The sequence below is a fragment of the Cydia pomonella genome, chromosome 8 (genome assembly GCF_033807575.1).
Source record: "Cydia pomonella isolate Wapato2018A chromosome 8, ilCydPomo1, whole genome shotgun sequence".
Taxonomy (NCBI): domain Eukaryota; kingdom Metazoa; phylum Arthropoda; class Insecta; order Lepidoptera; family Tortricidae; genus Cydia; species Cydia pomonella.
The window spans coordinates 22,934,644-22,961,433 of NC_084710.1; the positions used below are offsets into that span (position 1 = coordinate 22,934,644).

The 26,790-nt window shown below is 38.8% G+C and overlaps 1 protein-coding gene across 1 annotated transcript; it reads left to right on the forward strand.

Moving 5' to 3' along the window:
* Positions 1-3: 3 nt before the first annotated feature.
* On the forward strand, positions 4-26,447 carry LOC133520862 (uncharacterized). Its single transcript, XM_061855553.1, has 7 exons — positions 4-2,731; positions 22,054-22,351; positions 23,191-23,287; positions 24,659-24,766; positions 25,073-25,180; positions 25,706-25,765; positions 26,214-26,447. The coding sequence occupies exons 1-7, from the start codon at positions 2,245-2,247 to the stop codon at positions 26,253-26,255; spliced, it is 1,200 nt and encodes a 399-aa protein (XP_061711537.1). The 5' UTR covers positions 4-2,244; the 3' UTR covers positions 26,256-26,447.
* The last annotated feature ends 343 nt before the right edge of the window (positions 26,448-26,790 follow it).

Consider the following 26,790-nt stretch of genomic DNA (forward strand, 5'->3'; position numbering starts at 1 on the left):
AAGGAAGTTAGCATATCATTTTGTAAAAATTCATAGTATTGGTTGTTATGATAAAAACGCCAGAACTATTGCTATAAAGTATCCGGAACTCTAGAACTATGGTGCATGCTAATAGAACTCCAATAAAAACGTGATCTGCTAGACTTTGATATCCCAGCTTCACAGACATCCGAACGAGAGCATCTCTTTTGACCTGTAGAGCAGCGCCTACTACGTCACAAAAAATAGGCACCCCCAAGAAAGATAACCCTGACTTATCGATCATTCTAACCCCAGGCAATAAAGGCTCCAAATCATCTAAATGGGATTCCGACATCGGCCCGCACGTAAAGAGCTCACACTTTGTTGAGTTCACCTCTAAACCCACATCTTTCAAGGCTGGTACCAACTGATGTAGGTCCTCCATAACTTCGCCCGGCTTTTACCCAATATTACCATCGTCAAGATATCACACGTTAAGCGGAGACTTGAGCTTGACAATGGTCTTCTGTATGGCCAGGCAGAAAATCAAGGGACCCAAAGGATCACCTTGTTGTGCTCCATCCTGTGTGACATAATTAATCCCTCCTTTAAGTAAAGATTAGAAGGGGCAGAATAACATTGATACAAAAATGGGTACAGAGATGGCACAAATTCCAAAACCTGCTTTAACATAGTGTCTCTGTCAAGGCTATCAAAGGCATTCCTCAAATCTACCTTGACAAGGACACTAAATAAGAAAGGCAAGGCGATTGAAATCTACCGAAAATAATAATGGCTGAAGACCAGAATTTTGCAAGGACGACGGCGAACATCGGCGCAACAAACATAACCTCAATTGAGCGGCTTGAAGGTATCAGCACTTATATTAATTGTAAGTTCGCAGTGAAGATGATTTTGACACTAAAATTACTCTCGAAGTACGTGGAACGTACCGATGAGCGATGAGGATCCTGATCGCGACGAAAGGGCATTGGTGCGGATATGTTTATCGCTGCAGCCAGCCCTCTATCAGCACGTGCGTGGCTGTAAGACATCGCGAGAAGCGTGGCAGAAACTCGCTGAATTTTACGAGGATAAGGGTATGTATCGAAGAGTGTTACTGCTTCATCAGCGCCATCGTGCGAGTATGCCCACTATTCTCCATGTCCGACTACATTGATAATGTCATGCGTCTGGTATAGCAGCTTGAAGACATAGGTAAGAAGGTGGACGACGCTGAAATAGCATAGATCCTTACTGTCAGAATTACCTCAAGAATTTGACGTAGTAGAGACCGCACGTCTAACCAATAACCTAAGTTCTGATGTTGTAAGAATGCTGTTGTTGCAAGAAGATCACCGACGCAAAACAGAGTCCTCATCGGCATGCACTGCGAATCCTAAAAAGAAGAATATGACCTGTACATTTTACAAGAAACAAGGACATTCATTAATGCGAAGCTTTTTTTTATACTACGTCGGTGGCAAACAAGCATACGGCCCGCCTGATGGTAAGCAGTCTCCGTAGCCTATGTACGGCTGCAACTCCAGAGGAGGTACACGCGCGTTGCCGACCCTTAAGCCCCCGTCGTTCAGCTCTGGCAACCTTATTCACCGGCAGGAACACAACACTATGAGTAGGATCTATTGTTATTTGGCTGCGGTTTTCTGTAAGGTGGAGGTACTTCCCCAGTTGGGCGCTGCTCTAGATCTGGAATGATATCCTTTGGCTGTGCCCTACCACACAAAGCGAGATGACATTCACAATGCCCATACCTCTCTCTTGGACGTAGTGTAAGGATGTACCCGGGCCGTAGCTTTAAGCGGAAACGAGAGCAGGCTGGTCGACGGGATGCTGAGGGGCACACCATGCTTGCCGCTGCATTTACTGCGACTGCTTCAGCCCCTGATTTCATAATCGACAGTGGCACTTCATGTCACATGGTGAATGATGAAGACCTGGCTATTGATATCAAGAAAAGTAACTTTTACCATCGTAATGTAATAATGAACAGTCCCCTATGATAGTCTAATGATGATAACCATCATTAGACTATTACGATCGTGGAGCCCACCACCTGATGGCAATTAGTCGCTATTATGACTAATTATATCACCAATATATCACCATAACCCTTGCCACTGAAATCTCGAAATATCTTCAAATTGAGTGTCAATTAAGCAATTAAGCCATATAATTACTAGAATTAAATTAAACTTTAATTATGAGGCAAATCTCAACCAAACCTACAATTTACAACTTACCTTCGGACCTAACGCGAAGATGGAGTCCCGAGAATATCGGAAAAATAAAACAACGGAATTATTCCATAATCTGGACAAAGTTATCTACGTTTTCAGCGGCATGAACTTCTGGATAGACGATAACGATATACCGAAGCTAGTTTTCAATGCGTATAAGAGAATTTCAAAAGTTATAAATGTAGCAATAGTTCTGTTCATGATGGCAGAGATAGGGTCATTCTTCACTCAAAATAATCTGACGGAGAAACAGAAATATGACCGCGTTTTCATGCCGTTTGCACACATTATTCTGTATTCTTTCACACTCTCTCTGAGCCACCATAAGGAAACTGTGACAGAAATACTTTTTACGTTAGCTGTATGTTTAAAGGAGGATTTCAACGATGAGGAGACAGAGAGAGTCATGCTGAAGCGCATTAGAATCTACGTGAGCGCGTTTGTGGTTATTTGCCTTAATGCGCTCGTATTTTACGGTATAGAAGGATTAGCTCAGGTACTGTTTTCAGGTAAGAGAATATACTATATACTACTTACCAACATAAATACTTCAAACCTGTCTTCCGACAATAAAATTGTTTGCCGTAGTTATGTGTTCCAAACAAATGCCACATATTATGTAATAGTTCTTACGAACAGATACTTATCTTATCTTATCCAGAGGCCGTGAGTTCAAGTCTCACCTAAGGCAGTAATATTTTAACTTTTAAATTCCGCAAAATTTCCAGCGTGGCGCTACCTGCTTTCTTGGCTTCGGTACACGGTGCTCAAAACCTTATCGGGAAAATTTTAGCCCCTTCTCTTGGGGTCCTGGAGGCTGCGCACTGTTCCGAGGCCAAGAACGTATGGTCACTAACATGCCCCAACACAGACCCACCTGTCAACCCATGCTCGCAAAGGCAGTGGGACGAGCCTCTCTGTCGTCTAACAAAGAACAGCCTCCTAGAGTCGGCACTAAGTTCAACAGATCGAGCTCGTCTCATTGCGACAGCGGAGTGGGAGTCAGGTCTGTGGTTGCAGGTTCCATCACCAACAATAGGAACTTTGCTGGACAACTCAACTTTCCGGTTGGCCACTTGCCTTAGAATAGGAGCATCAACAAACATGCCTCACCGATGCTAATGCGGCGTCATGGTAGACAACCTAGGCCACCACGGCCTCGCTTGCAGCCGAAGTGCTGGGAGGATACCTCGACACGCCAGCATCAATGACGTCATCCGTAGGGCCTTTGTTAGTGCCAAGGTGCCGGCGGTCCTCGAGCCCAACGGCCTGGTCAGGGATGATGGCAAGAGGCCTGATGGAATCACGTTGGTGTCTTGGATAATGGGACGGCCCTTGTCTGGGATGCTACATGCGTAGATACCCTGGCACCGTCCCATATTACAGGCACCAAAGTTGACGCTGGTGCGGCTGCATCCTCGGCCGAAAGCCTCAAGCGTCGCAAGTATGTCAACCTCGGCAGTAGTTACATATTTGCGGCGTTTGGGGTTGAAACCCTAGGGCCGTGGGGGCCTAGCGCGCGCCGCCTCTATAAGGAGTTAGCAAAACGCCTTATAGAGGCTTCGGGTGACCAGAGGGCTGGCCTGTACTTCGCCCAGCGGATAAGCATTGCTATCCAGAGGGGCAATGCAGCCAGCCTTCTGGGCACCCTGCCAAGCGGTCTCGATCTGGGACTGGATCTGGGATTCTTCTTCTTTCTTCTTCTTCTACTTTTAAATTTATTCTAAGCTTAATAGCATCGATCGAAGGCGTTTCTGCTTGTTAAAAATTAAGATACTTATCTCTCAAAGTAAATGCTACGTTTTGATACCTACACAATAATACTTAGTTACAATAATTTTAATAGGTACCTATTCCGTTTATGCGTTTAATTCCGAAGTGTTTGCGAAACATTTTAAAAGCCCATTATGTCCATGCAGCAACCGCAGTGCTTACGCCGTTTTATAAACTGCGCAATGATCCCAGCAGGAATTCGTTATAAAACCGTGTAGCAGTGTTGGCCGAACGTTAATGGAATTGACCATTACAAATTACACATTGAAAAGGTTAATTAAAATTAACCACTAACCTTTGAAAGGAAAATAATTATCAATTGCATTGAACATTAATTTGCATTAATATAAATTTATTTCGAACAACTAACAATTAAAAAGTATTAATGGTTATTCCGTCACACACCATTAATAAATTAAATAAAATGTTAATAGAAATTAAAAATGTGATTGCTAATTAACAATTAGCAAAAGCCGGCGCGGCGGCAGAGGCGGCCGAAAAATTAAAAAAGATCAAATATAGGGGTCTCGGCCCCGAATACGATTTCGTACCTTTTGGCGTCGAGACCCTTGGCCCGTGGGGTCCGAATGCATTTACACTATTCAAGGAATTATCCAAAAAAATAGCAGACGCTACCGGTGATCGTAGAGCTGGCAGCTTCCTCGCACAGAGAATAAGTATTGCGATACAACGAGGAAATGCTGCCAGCATCTACGGCACCATGCCGCAGGGGGATAGTTTTTAATTATTTATTTTAAGATTAGTTTTATTTATTTTTAGATTTAGATGCTACATAAATTATGTTCATTAACAATTAACAAGAATAAATATCGTAATTTTATAAAAGGCGTCCAAGGGATCAAAGGTCTGCATGACTGAAGTTGTACTTACAAGTTCTGATTATTATCTCTCATCCTCTTTATGAACCCTGGCAGCACCTAGTGGAACTCAGGTTTGGTGCAACATAGGCACACGCGGTTTTGGTCATCAGACACGTCTTCATGAGTACTTGGGAGAGCAGTACCCAAAATAGAGCTGATGCTGAACCCTGGCTGTACCTAATGGAACTCAGGTTTGGTGCGATATAGGCATACGCTGTTTTGGTCATCCAACTCGTCCGGATGAGCACTGCTTAACGAATTAGGCTCATTTTTGATATGTATACGGATATCAAGAAATCAAGACAGATCTTCTTGAACTTGAATTATGCTCCGAAATCAAAAAAGATCATTGAATGGCCCATAATTATTCTTTATCGAAGCCCAATCTTTCTCTCCTTGGCGCGTTCCCTTGCGAGGCCGAAAGTCAGAATGGTTAAGGTTTAGTCAATTGCTGTGTTTAAAAAAACCGGACAAGTGCGAGTCGGACTCGCCCACCGAGGGTTCCGTACTTTTTAGTATTTTTATTGTTATAGCGGCAACAGAAATACATCATCTGTGAAAATTTCACCTGTTTAGCTATCACGGTTCATGAGATACAGCCTGGTGACCGACGGATGGACAGATAGACAGACGGACGGACAGCGACCCTAAAAACGATGCCGAAGACCGAGCTCTGCATAGAGCGGATGACCCGGAACGTCGGATCGGAGCTTCCGTTTGGCCAAAAGCCGGGTTTGCGAGATAAATCAAGTTGCACCAATACCATGTTGGAGTCAGGCCGAAGGCCGAGCTCCGGATGAGACCGAAGGCCCGAAGCGTCCGATTCCATGTAAGGCCGAAGACAGAGAGCTACAGGAGAGCAGAGCTTGGAATTGAATTTATAAAATCAATGTGATTTCAGCTATCCTGATGCTTGGTCTTTGGCGTAAGTTGCTGGTGTACTTGGATCTTTAGTTTTTATGGAACCTTAAAACCGGCCTTCGGATTATGGCTCTACGTGAAAAGCGCCTTTCGGTTTCCTATAGGGCCTTGAAGCGCATCATCAAGCTTGCGCTTTTTTAGATCAATTGAATTTATATAATCAATGTGATCTCAGCTGAGAATCTAAAAAGGAAATCAAACCGCTATGGGATAAAAGCTACTGCCCTTGACTTTATTTCATCGTACCTTTTAGATAGAACTCAGCGTGTACCCAAGCAGCACATTAGTGAATTTTGCAGCTTATCTTATAGCTTTATGTTCTAAATGAGTGGTTTAACAGTGTTTGATAAAACTTATGCCTTTAAACACAACTCAAAACTGTATATGAGTTCATCCTGTCACTTGTAGTTGCTTAGGAACGTTTATTGTTTCTACTTTATTACTTATGGTTGGGTAAAGTCGATTTTGCTACTTAAAGTTGCATACAGGTTTAAATTGTCACTGAATAAGAAGCAATAGTGCTATATAAGGCCCTAAAGTCACTTATAAGCAACTTCTACATAAAAGTGGGAACATACCCTTATTTGGAACTTTTAATTCCAAATGACTAGTATAATAGAGTAGTATATCACCAATAGTGGCTAAAGAGATAATTTTACGGCCCTTTTGGAACCTAAAGTGATTGCAACTTTAAGGGCTAGAAATACTCTTATTGCCACTCCAACGCATAATTAAGTCTCAATAGGAGGTTCTTGAAAACCAAAAGCAGTTATTTTCACTTATTTCAAACCACTAACGATCTAACAGTTCCAAAATTAGGTCATATACATAATATCCTATCAAAAACATTTTCATGAAAATGTTGCCAAGACGAAACCATAAGGCTCGCACTGACAAAATGTTATCAGATTTCTCGTAGAGACAAGCTTCTAACTCTACAAGCCCTAACTTCAGAAACTCTACAACAAGAGTCAAAATATGTGGCATGGCCGTTTCGCTACTGTCACATGGGCGTAAGGTGCAAAATTTATTCACTAAGTATACTTGTGGTAACGAAACGGCCAAGCCACATATTTTGACTAAGGTGTAGAGTTTGTGAAGTAAGGGCTTGTAGAGTTAAGGTTGACTCACGCTACACAGGGGCAGGGCCGGGCCGGAGCTTCCGGCGCTTCGTTTTCTATGGAAAGCATTACGTCATCACCGGAGCTCTGTAGTGGCCCGGTGCGGGCTCGGACCGGAGACTAGCCGGTCATGCTATGAGCAAAAATCGGACTTCTCGGAGCCTCCGGGCCACCCGGTGACTCAATTCTTCCTTTCGGGTGATATTCCACTAGTCTAAGATATTTGTCCAATGTGCATTGCGTCTCACTCTCTCATTAAGCAAAATGTCAGACGCAAATACACATTGGACCAAGATATTGGAAAGATGAAAAACCAGAATACCACCCTTCGCAATGTGCATGCTCGGATGTGTCGGTATATATTTGCCAAAATAAGAAGGTTACAAAACGTCATAAATTTGTTTGTTAAATATGGATGGTATAGCCAATACATTACTTGGTCGGGTTATATTTTACTCGGCGCAGAGAGAAGTTAATTAACAATGACTGCCAATCTCTATATGAAACCAAATTTCTGTAAATAAAGGTACACAATTCTACATATTGCCGGTTTTGTGGAAAGCAATAAAAAAATGTACTTATATTTATTTTAGTCACGCTGGCTCCACATTTTACTTGAGATAGTTGATAGCGCCAGACAAGTTGCCTAAGAATTTGTTACCAATTTTAATAGTAAATGAAGTGGAATAAAAAATGTTCAGAAGAAGCAGAGCTTTAAGAACTAAATACTGCCGTTTCGTACATATTGTCGGATTATCATATTATTGACAATGAAATAAATTATATAACAAAAGAATAACGTACTATAAGTATATATAAGTCGTTACGTAGCCGCCTGTTGTCTGCCTCTACATTTAATCAATTGTTTGTTTTTTATTTTCTTTTGTATCTTTTTACTGAGGTGTTCCAATAAAGAGTATTCTATTTATACATCTATCTATCTATCTACGCAAGGTTTATTACAAGCGACTTAGTTAAGTATTTATTTGACCTATATATATTTCCTGAACAACGCGGTATCCGTGAAGATTCAGTCTTTATTATTTACTTTTCCATGTTAGGTGTTACTACATGAAAGTCGCAACGGTCGCAACACGGGCGACTCGGATATATACGTCAAAATTATATAAGTTGGATAATGTCTTGATTTATTTTGTGAAATACGGAGGTGTTGCGGAAATGTAATTTAGTCGCATTATATTAAATGAGATATCTAGTAATGTTACTGCTTGTAAAAATTATTCATTAATGAGCATGTAGGTTATAAATTAATATAAATATACTAATTTTTTCTCATATTCCCACGTATTACTTTTCATTTCGTACGAAGTTATATATAATGAAATATCTCGTTAATAAATTTGTAGATTACGGGAAACTATTTCTTTTACTTAATTTAGAGTCCAACTGATCTTCTGTAAATCTGCCTGCAGAGAGTACGAACATCATATTTCAGTGCAGTTATTGAATTACTCATAAAGGTGCCTATATTTCATTTGCAATCTGTCGTTGGCGATATTATTGCTAACTGCTCGCGTACGATGCATTCTCCTGAAATAGATAGGCCATACATTTTTTCAGGCTGTAGAGAGCAGCACTAGCATGTATTATAAACCTGAGAGTAACTTATGCATACTATGCCTTAAACAGTTTTTTGACAAGTTTTCACTATGGCATTGATGCATCAAGGCGTTTTGGTTACAGATGGTCTAACGCGAAACGAAATTTCGTTACCTATCTGCCTCTCTGTCTATCGAATATGCAAGAATGATGGAGGCAGAAACCACAATTTAGATTTTCCATTTCGCGGTAGGCCCCGTGTGCGTTAGTAACGCCCTCTACGCAGAGTTTTGCGTAATATTCCCTATTTTATGCCTATTATTACTGTAACTACTGAAATAATACAATAATACTCTTCGTATGTTTTATTGTTCTTAAATTAATGATTAAGACGTGGAACGCATAATTTCGTCAGGGGGAAGGGGAAGCCTATGTGCCTCTCTTTCGCACAAAGAAAGATCGCGCAGTGATAGAGAGGCGAATAGATGAACTAATGAAGTGGTTCGCGGTTATAGCCCTTACTGTATTGTAGTATCGTAAGTGTCAGGATGTCAGGACCATGATAGCTATTTATAACGATATAAATAGCTATCATGGTCCTGACATCCTGACGCTTACTCCCAGTTTTAGTACCTTTTTTGTATTATTTGGTACATGACATCAAAAAAAATTTACCTCGCTAAAAATCGAGAAATATTGAAAATAATGTGGTCAAAAAGTTACAGTTAGAATAAACTTTGTATGTGCACAGTGGTGCAGCCACTCAATGTGAACCGGGCCTTCAATATAGTTCAACAGTTAATATTTTTGGCTAAAACAGTTATGTATTTTAGAGAAGTGGAAATCTTGAGCGTTTTGGGGGTTTGAAGACACGAGGGTTAAACAGTTTTTTCTAACGACTGAAACACAACATTTTTTATAGTACATATGGTACTACTTTACCGCACTAGGGCGTTAATTAGCACTTTACGCGCCTATGTCGAAAATTTAAAGTGCCATATGTACTGTAAAACGTTGTATATGTGCGAATAGATAATTGGCAACTCGTTTCGATTTAAAACACTCCTTTCGATCGTGTTTTAATTTACTGCCACTGGTTGTGAATAATTGAACTCGTTATGAATTAATGTATAATTACCACACCAACGCCAAAAAATATTTAAACTTCAAAATCATCACAAGTCGTCGTCGTCGTTAATTTTACATTCCTAGGTGATAAATTAAAGATTAAATTACTTTGCATTTCTTGTGAATAAAATGTAAGTAACTTTCCCATCCGTTTTTAAAGAATAACGGCAATACATGCGAAAGACCGACTATGACTGTTAACCACCGAATCCGAGCGCTCAAAATGTATTCCACTGATGTCATGCTTAAAACAATCCAACATTTTGAGAATAATATGGTTAGTTATAATTTTTTACCCCTCTCATTTCTTGAAAATATAAGTAATTATGTTGAAACTCAGTAAGAGTTGCTGGAGAGATGCTATCTAGCAACCCTTACTGGACTTGTACTCCCTAACTATAGAGCTATTTTTTAATAAGTAAAAAGAAATGCAAAAAAGCAGTTACTTCTTTTACAGTCAAATATCCATTAACTTTATAACTTTTTAATATTTTGTGTTCTACGTTGTATCGATATATGTGTACCCGAAGTCGATAAATGATTACTCTCTATGACAGTTCAAGAATGCCACAATAATTCCGGTCTCTGTTAATAATAGTTTGCCACCTTATTGACGTGCATTTTTACATATCAAACAAAAAATAAATAAAAAATATTAAATGTGGATACATTCATCCTCCTTAGACGTGGCTGCTACAGTCTTCACGATTTTATTTGCCGTGTGATCATCGCTTTCCGGTTGCAGCTTGGTGCCATCGAGGAATGTCCATAGTATATGAAAAAAGAAAAATGTTTATAATACCATTCATTGTATCACAATATCGACTAAGTACTACTAGAGGGCACCTTTAACCTTATTTTGGCAATGTTAAATATCCTTACAATTGTCTATTAATGATAGTTTTCAGTAAGTAGCTCATAATTGGGTAGTTTCTCCCCTACACCCTAAATTCATCCAACGAAATAAAATGTTCCGTAGGGTATACATGGTGGCCTATTTAGATCGTTCAGTATGGGAAAGTTTGAAACTATAACACATACGAAGATCTGTTCCTAGGAATCATGCCATCGATTTTCTATATATAAAGACGGGCCAATAACACCTGCTTTGTATCTACTGTTTTATTTTTGAAGATTCTATACCTATGTTATAATTATCACCTACTAAGTTTTTGAAATTAACAAAACTAAAGCTATTTTAGTCTAACAAGCATATTGTTATACTTTCTCTTTCACATATGTAAACTATTGAATGAAAAACAATAGCCCATAGGTAAGCCCATATAATATACCTAAGCCCTAACTCGTAAAATACTTGTCAAGGAGAAATTATATTCTAATCTTCATGAACACGTTTCACCAAATATCACTGTTTAAATGCAAATATAAAAAGATACTATATGTAAAATATTTGAAGAGTTTCATCCATTATTCCTGGGATCCATTATCAGAAATAGATCTTGACTAAAATGAAGCTTAAAAAATAAGTTGCAGAACAATCTCAACGAAGAAGATATCGCCAAACGTGAAATACGCGTAGTTGAGGTGTTCCGTCTGGTCTTCATCAGCAGTTCCACTTAATTAAATGTCACTCACTTTTTTAATGTAAATGCTTGATTTGTTGATACAACAACAAATATATACAGGGTGTTTATTTAGTCATCTGCAAATAATTTACGAGGTGAATAATAGGTCATACATTCCTTTGTACATCTCTACAAATCTTATGATATGAGCTCTGTTCATGGGTTCTGCATTCCTTTGTACATTTCTATAAATCTTCTGATACGAGCTCTGTTCGTGGGCTCTGCTCGTTTGCCTCCTATATTAAAAAAAATAAATTCTACTTAACATAGTGCCATTTCTTTGTACATATCTACTTATCCTATGATACAACCTCTGTTCATGGGCTCTGCTCATTTGCCTCCTATATTTAAAAAATACTTCTACTTAACATAGCGCCATTTCTATGTACATATCTACAAATCTTATGATACAACCTCTGTCCATGGGCTCTGCTCGTTTGCCTCCTGTATTTAAAAAAAATACTTCTACTTAAGATAACGCCATTCCTTTGTACATCTCTACAAATCTTATGATATGAGCTCTGTTCATGGGTTCTGCTCGTTTGCCTCCTATATTAAAAAAAATACTTCTACTTAACATAGTGCCATTTCTTTGTACATATCTACTTATCCTATGATACAACCTCTGTTCATGGGCTCTGCTCATTTGCCTCCTATATTTAAAAAAATACTTCTACCTACTTAACATAGCGCCATTTCTATGTACATATCTACAAATCTTATGATACGACCTCTGTTCATGGGCTCTGCTCGTTTGCCTCCTGTATTTAAAAAAATACTTCTACTTAACATAACGCCATTCCTTTGTACATCTCTACAAATCTTATGATATGAGCTCTGTTCATGGGTTCTGCTCGTTTGCCTCCTATATTAAAAAAATACTTCTACTTAACATAACGCCATTCTTTTGTACATCTCTATAAATCTTTTGATACGAGCTCTGTTCGTGGGCTCTGCTCGTTTGCCTCCTATATTAAAAAAAAAATTCTACTTAACATAGTGCCATTTCTTTGTACATATCTACTTATCCTATGATACAACCTCTGTTCATGGGCTCTGCTCGTTTGCCTCCTGTATTTAAAAAAAATACTTCTACTTAACATAACGCCATTCCTTTGTACATCTCTACAAATCTTATGATATGAGCTCTGTTCATGGGTTCTGCACGTTTGCCTCCTATATTAAAAAAAATACTTCTACTTAACATAACGCCATTCCTTTGTACATCTCTACAAATCTTATGATATGAGCTCTGTTCATGGGTTCTGCTCGTTTGCCTCCTATATTTAAAAAAAAATACTTCTACTTAACATAACGCCATTTCTTTGTACATCTCTATAAATCTTCTGATACGAGCTCTGTTCGTGGGCACTGCTTGTTTGCCTCATATATTAAAAAAAAATTCTACTTAACATAGTGCCATTTCTTTGTACATATCTACTTATCCTATGATACAACCTCTGTTCATGGGCTCTGCTCATTTGCCTCCTATATTTAAAAAAATACTTCTACTTAACATAGCGCCATTTCTATGTACATATCTACAAATCTTATGATACGACCTCTGTTCATGGGCTCTGCTCGTTTGCCTCCTGTATTTAAAAAAATACTTCTACTTAACATAACGCCATTCCTTTGTACATCTCTATAAATCTTCTGATACGAGCTCTGTTCGTGGGCTCTGCTCGTTTGCCTCCTATATTAAAAAAAATAAATTCTACTTAACATAGTGCCATTTCTTTGTACATATCTACTTATCCTATGATACAACCTCTGTTCATGGGCTCTGCTCGTTTGCCTCCTGTATTTAAAAAAATACTTCTACTTAACATAACGCCATTCCTTTGTACATCTCTACAAATCTTATGATATGAGCTCTGTTCATGGGTTCTGCTCGTTTGACTCCTGTATTTAAAAAAATACTTCTACTTAACATAACGCCATTCCTTTGTACATCTCTACAAATCTTATGATATGAGCTCTGTTCATGGGTTCTGCTCGTTTGCCTCCTATATTAAAAAAAAAAAAACACTTCTACTTAACATAACGCCATTCCTTTGTACATCTCTATAAATCTTCTGATACGAGCTCTGTTCGTGGGCACTGCTCGTTTGCCTCATATATAAAAAAAAAACTACTTAACATAGTGCCATTTCTTTGTACATATCTACTTATCCTATGATACAACCTCTGTTGATGGGCTCTGCTCATTTGCCTCCTATATTTAAAAAAATACTTCTACTTAACATAGCGCCATTTCTATGTACATATCTACAAATCTTATGATACGACCTCTGTTCATGGGCTCTGCTCGTTTGCCTCCTGTATTTAAAAAAATACTTCTACTTAACATAACGCCATTCCTTTGTACATCTCTATAAATCTTCTGATACGAGCTCTGTTCGTGGGCACTGCTCGTTTGCCTCATATATTAAAAAAAAAAATCTACTTAACATAGTGCCATTTCTTTGTACATATCTACTTATCCTATGATACAACCTCTGTTGATGGGCTCTGCTCATTTGCCTCCTATATTTAAAAAAATACTTCTACTTAACATAGCGCCATTTCTATGTACATATCTACAAATCTTATGATACGAACTCTGTTCATGAGTTCTGCTCGTTTAGCTCCTACTTAAAAAAAATCGATTCTACTTAACATAGCGCTGTTTCTTTGTACATATCTACCAATTCTATGATAAGAGTATGACCTCTGTTCATGGGCTCTGCTCGTTTGCCTACTATATAAAAAAAATCTACTTAACATACCGCTGTTTCTTTGTACATATATATCTACTTATCCTATGATAGGTACGACCTCTGTTCATGGGCTTTCCTCATTTGCCTCCTATATTTTAAATAATACCAGACAAAGGCGAGCCGGACTCGCCCATCTAGGGTACCGTAGTTTTTAGTATTTGTTGTTATTGCGGCAACAGTAATACATCATCTGTGAAAATATCAACTAACTATCACGGTTTACGAGATACAGCCTGGTGACAGACGGATAGACGTACTGACAGCGGAGTCTTAGTAATAGGCTCCCGTTTTACCCTTTGGGTACTGAACCCTAAAAAGGAACTTTTACTTATCATAGCGCTCTTTTTGGATATACTGTATAGTAATATTGAATTTATTGCTCTTCTGACCTATTTCGGTACCTTTTATGTACTTAGTACTTACCTACATACATATTAAGGTTATACAACTATTATTTCTAGAATCAAAAAATCAATACAAACAAACCTACGTAATATACTTACACGTATTTTAAAAACATAATCCTCGAAACTCGAAAGCTCCTCTTTTTGTAAATGCAATGCAAATAAAACGCATTAAACTTAATCATGACGTCACGATCAAGTATCATTTAATAAGGGGCGTTTCGTGCGTAGATAACGATTGTCAGATTTGACTCTCATTTCTAACTTTTGTATTGCTTCAATGTTATGGGTCCCATAAAGACATGTTTATTTTATAAAAACTTATTATCTAGCCTAGCCTTTTGGCAGTATTTTCTCGAGCTTTACGCAGTTGATTGAGGAAGCTGCCATACAAGCCAAAAGCATTTTCAAAGCGACTTTCTCTTAGAACACCCCATCTATCCGTCTATCTATCATAATTTATTTCAGGCAACTAGCGGCCCATAGATAAATACCTTAAGATTAGCATACACATTATAAAAATATATTTTAAAACTAAATACTACAAATCACATTATTTTACTGCGGCATGAAACTATTTATCATAAGACATACACTTTGAGACTGTCTACCCATTGTTTTTGTATATGACAGATACACATCCTTTCAGCAATGGCTTTTAGGAACTGCAAACTAATAATCTATGGCCCGCTGATTTTACCAGTGCAATCAGTCAACTTCGGGCAGCTTGTGGCATGCAGTTGGGGAGTAACGATCTCACGTACCCGAGTGTTCCTAGGGAGTTCTGTCATTCGAAGGAGGGTGGGTGGGACAGGATTATCTGCTTCTGGGTTGCCTTGGCCGGCCGGCCAGGGTGGAGTCGTTAGAGCTATAAGTTCCAAGGGTGGAAGTGCAAGACGCGAGTTGGCACAGTGGCTGTTACAGCCACTGGGTTGAAAGCGGTGCACGCCTCTCGATACCCCTGAGCCGCTCACACCAGTGTTACTCTTGAGCCATCCCAGATGTCGCTTTTTGTGTCGTCTGCCGGAAATAAAATTGTATACCGTTTTATTAGGCAGGCGTCTGGTTTTTTATCCCATAGCTCAGTGTTTAGCCCATCGCTTTCACACAATAACCTAGTTTATTTTAGATTCCAACAACTCTCAATAGTCCTTACACCCTGTCGGGCCTGCCTCTGCGTGCGTCCTATGACATGGGCAAGGGCAGCATCAGCTCGGTGTACATCTTACATTTCATGAACGTGTCAAAAGGGCCTCTACGTTAGGTTAGGGCTCGGCGCACGCTTCTCAAAGGTCCGGAATACCATTGTTCCGTGATGGGAAAGACATACAAATTAAAATAATAATAATCGTTAATGCAATGCAGTGCTCTATTTGTCAAATAAAATAAAATTGTTTCACACTCACAAAACATTCATTCTTATTTTTGCTTATTTTTTCATACATTAAGTATCTTTCTGTAAATAAGATCACTATTTTCTCTCTTGTCAAATTTATTTTACTACCTATTTGAATAACATGACAGCGTCAAATGTCGTAAAAAGTATACAAGTAAAAAGGTTTAAGAAAAGAGTCCGCAACATATTATTTATTAGACCTATTAGCAAAGAATATCCTATTAGTACGGTCGCGGAAATTGATTCTTTAGCAACTTGCGGTTCAAGTAAATTTGGCTGTACATACTTATGGTAAGAGCTGTCCATTGTAACGTGACACGTTAACTGCTAAAGAATCAATTTCCTCGACTGTACTTACAAGCTAAGCCTAAAGTGCCATGGCAATTAATGCAAGCTTACGAATAAATACAAAAACCGGACAAGGGCGAGTCGGACTCGCCCAACGTGATTCCGTACTTTTTAGTATTTGGTTTTTTATATACTACGTTGGTGGCAAACAAGCATACGGCCCACCTGATGGTAAGCAGTCTCCATAGCCTATGTACGCCTGCAACTGCAGAGGAATTATATGCGCGTTGCCGAGCCTAACAACCCTCCTTCCCCTCGTTGAGCTCTGGCAACCTTACTCACCGGCAGGAACACAATACTATGTTGTTATAGTGGCAACAGAAATACGTCATCTTTGAAAATTTCAACTGTCTATCACGGTTCATGAGATACAGCCTGGTGACAGACGGACGGACGGACGGACGGACGGACAGCGGAGTCTTAGTAATAGGGTCCCGTTTGGGTACGGAACCCTAAAGATGAAAACTGCTGCCATGTTACTATACATTTAAGAAACACAGGAAATCTGGAATTGACATATTGAAAAAATTATATTGTTATCTTCTTCTGCACGACTTTTTAGTATGAGGAAGCTACTTAGGTACGTAAGGCTACCCCCGATTCATTTGTTATGAGGGGGCCCTCGGCCTTAGAGCACGCATAGCACAAGGGCTACGCCCGACTTTCTCAATATGAGGCCGCCGCTGTAGCCCGACGTCAGAGCGTTCATATCATTTCGGGCTAGCATGACGGGCTACGCAAGACTCCTTTGCCATCTCACTTACTTAAAAAAAATCTTAAATTTAATACTCTTTTACTTGAATAACCTTTTTACTTTTAGTTACATGTATGGCGTGCCTAAAAATTATATTTTTATACATTTGAACTTCTAAACTAAGTAGTAGCTTACCATCAGGCCGGCCACCAACGTAGTATAAAAAATACCTACTTTCCACTTTTATCTTTTGGTTATCTTATAGTTTTTGAGTAAAATAGCTGTGACATACGGACAGACAGATAGACAGACAGATAGACATGACGAAACTGTAAGGGTTTTTGCCATTTTGCCTACGGAACCATAAAATGCACACTGTAAATTTCAACTACCTAACCCACTCGTATTATAGATCAAAAATTCCTTTTTCGCAAGAAGTAAGTAAGCCAGTAAGTAGTTTATTTTTTGTACTTGTTAGACAATTCTATCTTAGTGTACCGAACTTAACAGTTCTTTTTTTTACTTTGAGAGCGCACCACCGACATTCTTAGTGGTGTACGCGTATTTCTCTGTAGCTGAATGTTTGTAGATGATTATCTTATATCGATACTTTAAAATGTTGTGGTATTCCTAACAGCCATTTTAAATATCTTCTCTTTTAAACTTAAGTTTTTCATGCATTCCTGAAACTATGATAGGATTGATGGGAGAAAATAATGCAAAAACGCGGCATTAAGCAAAATGATCATTTGTGATTCAGGGTTAATATCTATCGGGTATCACTGAACCCCAACGGATATATTTTTGCAATACAACACAAATGCACACCTCAATAGAAGAAAATAATACTGAAAAACAATAGGCCTGTCTACTCGCTAAGAAGCACTTAGGGCAGCTTGTGATGAGTCAATCTCTAAGTAATCTGCCTAGTTACCTACCTCAAAACGAGACCGCTTTTCCATACAAACGTAGTTCCCATTACGGATAATATTTTTACAGTACATATGTTGCTAGAGGTACTTTACCGCACTAGTGCGTAAATTAGCATATTACGTTACTGTGTCGAACATTTAAAGAGCCATGTACTGTAAAACGTTGTACGATACATGTGCGAATAAGTAATTCGCAACTCGTGTCGATTTAAAACACTCCCTTCGGTCGTGTTTTAATTTATCGCCACTTGTTTCGAATTTCCTATTTTTCGCACTTGTATCGTAATGTACTATTACAAAATTGGATGTAGAACGAAGGGAATATCAATATCCAGAGAGGAAAATGGGGACTATGTTTGTATGGAGAACCGGTCATCCCTTTTCCTTTTAATAGTTTAATATGCTTCGGCACATGATTATTTGAGACAATATACACGCATTGTATTTCCATTACCTTAAGCAGAGAACACGGTGGCTTCGAAAGAGTCTCGGGTCATGTGGAAATAAAGCTCTTCACATAATGTTGTGTAATTCTCCTTTTTCCGAAAGTGTCCGCGAAATGTCCAAATGCACAATTGCCCAGAGTATGCAGTATTCTCTTCATCAGCTATTATGGCAGCCAGGGCCAATATTTTGATTTTATTATTTATTTCTATATCGACTTGCTTCCCATCGAACCAATTTTTTCAATATGATTGACATTTGTGACATTTGTCATGAACAGTCCGTTGCTTGGACGGCTCGGTGAGCTCGGACAGCCCGGCCCGGCCTGTCTCGCGCTCGGAGACTCAACGATAGTGTCAACGCATAGAGATACTATAATATAGAGATGATGGCCCGGTCGCCCCGGCCCCGGAACGGTCCGGCGACGGTGGCGCTCCTGAAAGTCCGTGTGACGGCTCGCTCCGGTCCGCCCCGGCCCGGTCCTGGCACTGTGTAGCGTGAGTCATCCTTTAGAAGCTTAGCTCTACAAGAAATCTGATAACTTTTTGACAGTGTGAGCCTTATAGTTTCGTCAAGGCAACATTTTCCATGAAAATGTTTTTGATAGGATTTCACTTCTTTTTGTGTCTTCTTTGTGTATTGTTATAAGCATGAAAATCTTCCATCCCCTAATATAAATTGTAAAGTAAGTAGAGTAAATACACTTTTTTGGACCACAGAAGAAAAATTCAGTAACAGATTTACAATGTAAATAAAGGTAGCAACAGGCGTTCTTATCGCTGTGAGCGATCTCTTCCAGACAACCTTAGGGTAGCAGGATATAAAGAACAAAAAGCTTTAGTGACAGGTAGTGCACGAATACATTACAGGAATAAGAAGATTACACATTACAATGAAATACATACCAATGGGTACAACCAAATAGTTAAATATTTATCACCTACATATATAATGGTTGGGGGAAATTTACTATTAAGAATCCCGAAATACGTATCTGGCATCTTATATACAATCTTCTTTTTTTACTGATCCCCCCTACAAACTTTCTTCTATTTCCCCTAATGCCCTTTTCCTTCCCTTTTCACCTTTACGGGTGATTTTGGGGTTGATAACTATTCTATATCCTTCCCTATAGGAAAAACTATCTATACACAAAATTTCATCTAAATCGGTTCAGCGGTTATTGATTCCCCATACAAAATTCCACCCCCCTTTTCACCCCCTTAAGGGCTATAAATTTCCATTTTTTTTATTTCTTTTGTTGTTTGTATACTAATACTATGCTACATACCAAATTTTTGCTTCCTAGGACCTCAGGAAGTACCCCAAGGGTTTTGGTGATCATCAGTGAGTGAGTGAAGTGAGTCAGTGACGAAAACGGGGTTTTTCCTATACGAACAAAATCTTAAGTATGAGAGCTATGCATCTGAATTTTTTTATGCTTAATAAGTCCACTCTATTGACATTATATCCCGAGAATTTTGTTTATCTGGTATAATCCAAACCCAAGTTATGAGGGTTCAAAAAAACGACGAAGCGCTTTTAGAAAAGGTAGGCCATGCGCTTCGCTTTGCTCGTCTTGGCGGGGGCACTACCCTGCCCCCAAATTTATTTTTCCTATTGCGACGCCTCCTCTGTCAATAGCATTCACTGCTTTGCCACTCGCAAGATACAAATAAGTGATTTTCAGACCTGATAGTTCTAAATAGAGAACAAATAAGTGAAAATAAACACTGTAAAATATTTTTTGTTCCGCCATGTTTACAAATGGAGTCCTTGAAAATGAATTATTTTTAACAGAATTTTATCACACTGACGCATAATCACAGACCTTTGATAGTTGTGACGATGTTACTTTAACATTGTACGTAACCTACAATCATTAGGTCAGGTTTTTAACAGTTTTATTTCTTATCAGTATCAATTACTCATTTGATTTAGCACTCTCCTTTTAAATATTCCTGGATAAAATCAAAGGCGCATCGAAATTTACAAAGAAACCATACTATAGTTTCACAGTAAAAAATCATTCGCAAGGATTTCGTGCTTATTTCAATTCCTGTATAACGTGAAGTTTTCATCACTTTACCGAACAGATATGTACATCCAAAATTAAAATGGCAGATCACATTCACTTTTAAAAAACACAACTTATTGTCTTAATTGTTGCCACGCCACTCAAAGGAAATTGGGCGTCTCATTTATCACTCCTTGACCGAACTGAAATTGTAATACATTCATTCGTTCAATATAAATCGTTCACTGCGCATAACTGTCACCCATAGTTCTAATTGCAACTTAAGGTAATCAAAAGATCTCTTATGGATTCAATTTAGAACCAAAAATAGGCTGCAATTTTTCTCCTTTTTGGTCTATAGTGGGTCTATATGGGTTCTTTCCACCTATATAGAACTTAGTCATGGCTATATATTTCACTTAAGTATCTAAATAGATATGATATACGAGCTATTTCCCACCCCGTGTGCTACTTGGGTAGTTATCAATCGAACTCAATCTCCGGTAGCCCTTGGAGAGCCTCAAGGTTCAATTCTTGGTCCCTTTCTGTGTTTGGTATACATTAACGATTTACCAAAACTAGTGCAAGATAGACATGACAGTGTGTTATTTGCAGATGACACTTCTCTTATATCTAAAGTAGACAGAAAGGAAAACAGCTTCGATAACATTAACGATGCACTATCTACCAAAGTAGACTGGTTTACGGCAAATAACTTACTTTTGAACGCCAAGAAAACCAAGTGCATCAAATTTACGCTGCCGAACGTCAAGCAGGTAAACAACAACAAGATTAAGAAGCACTTGCAGATAAAAGGTGATACGCTGGAATATGAAGATCGAACGGTTTTCCTTGGAGTCGCTTTAGACTCAAAACTGCAGTAGCATGCACATATAGCCACTCTAGCTTAGCTCTGCTGCCTAATTCAGTGAGGCGAATCAGACAGCTAAGAAACAGAGACGGCTAGGCTGGTATACTTTAAAATTCTGTTGTGTGGAAAAGCGGCAGACATTCAGACTATTTTTGTGCTGCAAAAACGAGATGTTCGGTCCATATATAAACTGGGCGCTCGAGTATCCCTAAGAGAGAAATTCAAAGAGGCAAATATCCTAACGGTTGCATCTCAATACATACTTGAAAATCTTATGTACGTTCGGAAAAACATCCACGAATACAAGCTGAACAGTGATATCCATAATTATAACACTAGAACTAAACATAAGCTTGCTGTGTCCGCCCACCGCCTCCGTAAGGTTAGTACGTCTTTCGTCGGGAACTGTACACGTTTTTATAACAAAGTATCCACTGATATAGTGAATTTACCACTTAACAAATTTAAATCACATACTAAGCGTTCCTTGTTGAGTAAGGTGTACTACACTGTAAATGATTTTATAGACGATAGAGATGCCTTTAAGCCGGTAGCTGTCAAGGATTTTTACATAAATACGCAACAGAAAACTGTGTTGCCGAAATGATTTTTAGATTTATTATTGTAGGTATGGATGTTCGTTTGGAAGGGGCATTAGTTGCCTGATAATAAATCATATTATTACACAAATTGAGTAAGTCCCACAGTAAGCTCAATAAGGCTTGTGTTGAGGGTACTTAGACAACGATATATATAATATATAAATATTTATAAATACTTAAATACATAGAAAATACCCATGACCCAGGAACAAATATCCATGCTCATCACACGAATAAATGCCCTTACCAGGATTTGAACCCGGGACCATCAGCTTCGTAGGCAGGGTCACTACCCACTAGGCCAAACAGGTCGTCAATCGTCCGGTCGTATTTAATTTAATTTTATACACTAAAAATCTTCCATCGCTGTTGAGAAACGCAAATTTTACAGATGGAACCTTCGTCACAATGATAACCATCTGGCCCGAGGTCCACGACCAGTCACTCCTCGCGGGAGTCGGTCGCGTCGGCATCTACGTCCTCTGGTGGCTATGGATGCTCCGAGTTACCACCGCCTTTCTCATAGTCCTTCCTGTAACTATCTCTCTCAGCCATCAGTATATGAATCTGCAGGTGTACTTTACGAGTATCGCGGGTATATTTGATGAGAGGATCAGTCAAAGTGAGAAGGAAGAGAAGTTTGAGCGAGCTCTTAAGCTTGGTGTAAGATTGCATGCTACCACCATTTGGTAAGTGTATGTGGAGTTGATGACTAGCCCAAACAACTTTGTAGGCAAAAACCGCTTCATTAAGGGGAAATTCTTCAAATAGCAAAACTCACTACTTGTCATTCTATTCCCAGCTCACTATAACTTGATTTTTATGTTTCCGTACCCAAAGGGTAAAACGGGACCCTATTACTAAGATTCCGCTGTCCGTCCGTCTGTCACCAGAATGTATCTCATGAACCGTGATAGCTAGACAGTTGAATTCACAGATGATGTATTTCTGTTACCGCTATAACAAAAAATGCTAAAAAGTACGGGACCCTCGGTGGGCGAGTCCGATTCGCGCTTGTACGGTTTTTTTTTTCAAATCGAGAGTGAATAGACACCTCTTAGGTAAGCATACTCCATCATAAGCACATCGGCACTTACCAACAGGTGAAATTGTGGTCAAATGCTTACCTTTGTCCAGGCAACCCCATAATCATTAACCATATATCTCACTGTTCCTCTAGCAAAATGTTCCTTTTCTAAATTACCCGATCGCAAAACGTCCTGTCAACAAAACGCCCCATTTGCAAAGTTTTCCATCCGCAAAAAAAAACTTTTACTGTTTTCGCTAAATGACTTTCTAGTTACTGATCGAAATGCTCTTCTAACACATGAAACATGCCCTAAAAACAAAAGCTCTTCTAAAAAATGTGGAACTATGTACCAGAGGTCGCTTCTCTTATGAGAATTGATTAAGGTTTTGATCTTGTTATTGTTCACGCAGACTGTGTTAAAATCATATCATAATCGAGATCAAGACTTTGACAAATTGTTTTATTAGAACCAGCCTCCTCTTTTTATTGAATTATCAGGTGCGCACAACAAGTGCAGAGAACTTGCGGAAACGTATTCAGCGGACACATCATCGTCAACATTGGCGTGCTTGTGCTGCTCATGTCGCAGTTTAAGGTACCGTCTAGCATCTTGGCACTTTGCGTATTTTTGAAGGTACCGTACCTCAAAAGGAAAAACGGAACCCTTATAGGATCACTTTGTTGTCCGTCCGTCCCGTCCGTCCGTCTGTCTGTCTGTCTGTCTGTCAAGATCCTTTATCTTGAGAACACGTGGAGGTATCGAGTTGAAATTAAAAATATACTTACTCAGGCCTCAGGTGTACAGTCCCTTCAAGATGTAAAAAAACAAACATCTAAGTTAACGTCAAATAAAAGTACGGCCGTTTATGCCGCACAAAGCCTATATTTTGACACTCTTACAGGCGAAGGCTAGACGTATTGATATAGTATAATTATTAACTGGATTCACAATCAGCCGAAGGAAATGGTGTGTACGTGTAGTGTAGTCAGATCACAATATTTATTACACGCTGAGATTAATCCCGAATCCAGAAATCTAGATTTCCGTGATAAATATTGTGATCTGATATACTAAACGATCATTGGATAAGTACCTATCACGATATTTGATAAATATAAGTTAAACACAGTAATTATTGTACGTCTAGCCTTCGCCTGAAGGGAATAAAAATTTATAGTAATTATACTTCCCTTTGACCTATAATTTGGCAACTAATATCGTCTTACATATGGAAGGTAGAGGCAAGGAATGCAATCTCCATAGGCAGAACTGATGCAAAAGTGTCCAGTTGTCAGTTATAAATAATAGTTCCAAATATCTCCAGGGTAGCGCTAGAGTAGCTAAGAACCTAGGCGTTATTGACGGAGTGAAGTGCGCTGTCTACGATTTTTTTTTTCAAGTATTCTAGGTATTGTAGCGCCACCTATTTAAGGTTTTTTGATGACATTTTTTGGTACATGGAGATTCCATTCCTTACCTCCACCTTCCAAACCTTCCATAGTCTTACACTACAAGTACAGTCAGCATCAAAAGTAGCGGATCAAATAACGCTTCATAAGTATCTACCATTCTGTAACAGCTTAACAAAAAGTGATGTCTTTAATATAGAACAACTAAAACTGTTATAGATATATTTTTGAACGCGAATTTTAGAAAATTATCTACATTTGGAAAAGTTATACGGAATATCAGATACTTTTGGCGCGTTGTTTCATCCGCTACTTTTGATGCTGACTGTACTATAGGGAAAACTTGAAAACTAAAAATTTATGAAAAATCAAATTATATTTGCACGGAGGGCGAGTCCGACTCGCACTTGTCCAGTTTTTTTTTTCGATATAGGAGGCTAACGAGCAGATGAAGACGAAAACAGGCAAAACCAGAGGGGTTGTACTTGGCTACAAAAGTTAACCTGGGCGAAGTTACCAACAAAAAAACAAGGAATAATAATAAACAATGTTTCAGAATTCCGACCGTGCCCTGAGTCACGTGTTGCCTATAGTAGCTACCTTCGCGAGCATGCTGTTCAGCACAGGAGTCATCATGTTGAGCGCGGGAGACATCACCGTTGAGGTAAGTATGTACTAAATAACTAAACTACTTAGGATGACTCACGCAAGGGTCCGGGCAGCGGTGTCCCACACTTCGTGATCTATGACAGGTGATCAGGAATCACGTGATACTTACTTTCTGAAGAAAACGAAATTGCAGATACCTATGTACGTTTCATTTATTTCATTTATTCACTTAAATACAATGCAAGTTTACAGTATGTCAGCTTAGCAGCAGGAAGTTATAGCATTAAGTTCGCCATAGTCTTACTAATGGCTACCTTGGTCTTAGAAAAGCGGACATGCTTTAACTTTCTTTTTTTTTCAGGCAGGGAATTTGCCGACGGCCATCTTTCAGTCAGGATGGCAGAACTGTACGAATCAGTCTTCATATCGTATCCGACGACTGATCCTGATTGCTATGGCCCAAAGTCAGGTAATGCTTAGAATGGTGGTATAATTATTTTATTTTGTCTACACACAATATTTACACGTAATGAGGGCTAACGCGTTTATTTTTGCCGCTAGGGGCGCTAGTGTAGACGGAGGACTATCAAAATGGTTAATGCCTATGCAATTGCATCTCTGCATCTGTTTTTGGGGTAATTAATAGAATCAGGCGTTACTTTGCGGAAATCCATGCTAATTAAAGCCAGAAATATTACTTTGCTATACTGCAAGAAAATAACGTGCTAGTCAATCAGTACTAACCCGTTATATTTACTTGCGTATTTTTACATGCAATTAATGTTCCCATTCGCGTTTTCGGGGTTGGCCCCATAGTAAACGTTGTTCAGTTTGACCCACATATTCACCCCTCAGCGTATGGTCAAACATAACAATTTCACCCTGTATAAAGGTGTTATTTTGGTTGGTTTAATTTTCTGACGATAAACACACCTACTAGGTATAACTTTTTTAGTGATGTAAACATTTATTTAATAAATAGTATTTTTTTTAGAAGCCTGTCATCATGAAGAGTTGTGGAGTCATAGAACTCTCTTATCAATCGTATTTATCGGTAAGAATCGTTATTTGAAACGTTTATGCAATTTAGTCATCAATAAGGCGCTCAGCGCTGGTGGCCTAGCGGTAAGAGCGTGCGACTTGCTATCCGGAGGTCGCGGGTTCAAACCCCGGCTCGTACCAATGAGTTTTTCCGAACTTATGTACGAAATATCATTTGTTATTTACCAGTCGCTTTTCGGTGAAGGAAAACATCGTGAGGAAACCAGACTAATCCCAACAAGGCCTAGTTTACCCTCTGGGTTGGATGGTCAGATGGCAGTCGCTTTCGTAAAAACTAATGCCTACGCCAAATCTTGGGATTAGTTGTCAAGCGGACCCCAGGCTCCTATGAGCCGTGGCAAAATGCCGGGACAACGCGAGGAAGAAAAAAAAGAACGATTTTTGAGAACATCTATTCTGTAAAATTTGACTCAAATGCTGTTCTGTATTATTTTTTTCAGATCGTGAACACATCGTACTCCATATTCTCAGTTTTGTATTAAAAATTTAAGTTTATAAATAAGGTACAAATTGATTGCGTTCTTACTTACCTAATTTTAGTAGTATAAAAGATTTACCTTGTTAAGTATTGGAAATGAACACAACTGTACTTATAGGTTTGTATCCATAAGCTGGTAGTATTTTAGATATTGAAATAAAGTCATGTACCCATAAAAAAATATTTTATTATATCGGTTTAGGTACTTAGTATAACTTATACCTTTAAACGAGCAATTCTGGTATATATAATATATATATATATATATATATATATATATTTCTGTGATCTCGGAAACGGCTCTAACGATTTCGCTGAAATTTGGTATATGGGGGTTTTTGGGGGTACTTATACAATCGATATAGATTAGTCTTATGTTTGGGAAAACGCGTGTTTTCGAGTTTTTATGCGTTTTTCTTTCGACGCAGAATATGGTCGCTAATTTCGTGTAGCCAGCCACTGTCCGTCTGGTCCAGCGGGTTAAGACGCGGACGGCTAGAAACGAGTGTTACAGGTTCGAATCTCGCCCGGTGACTAAC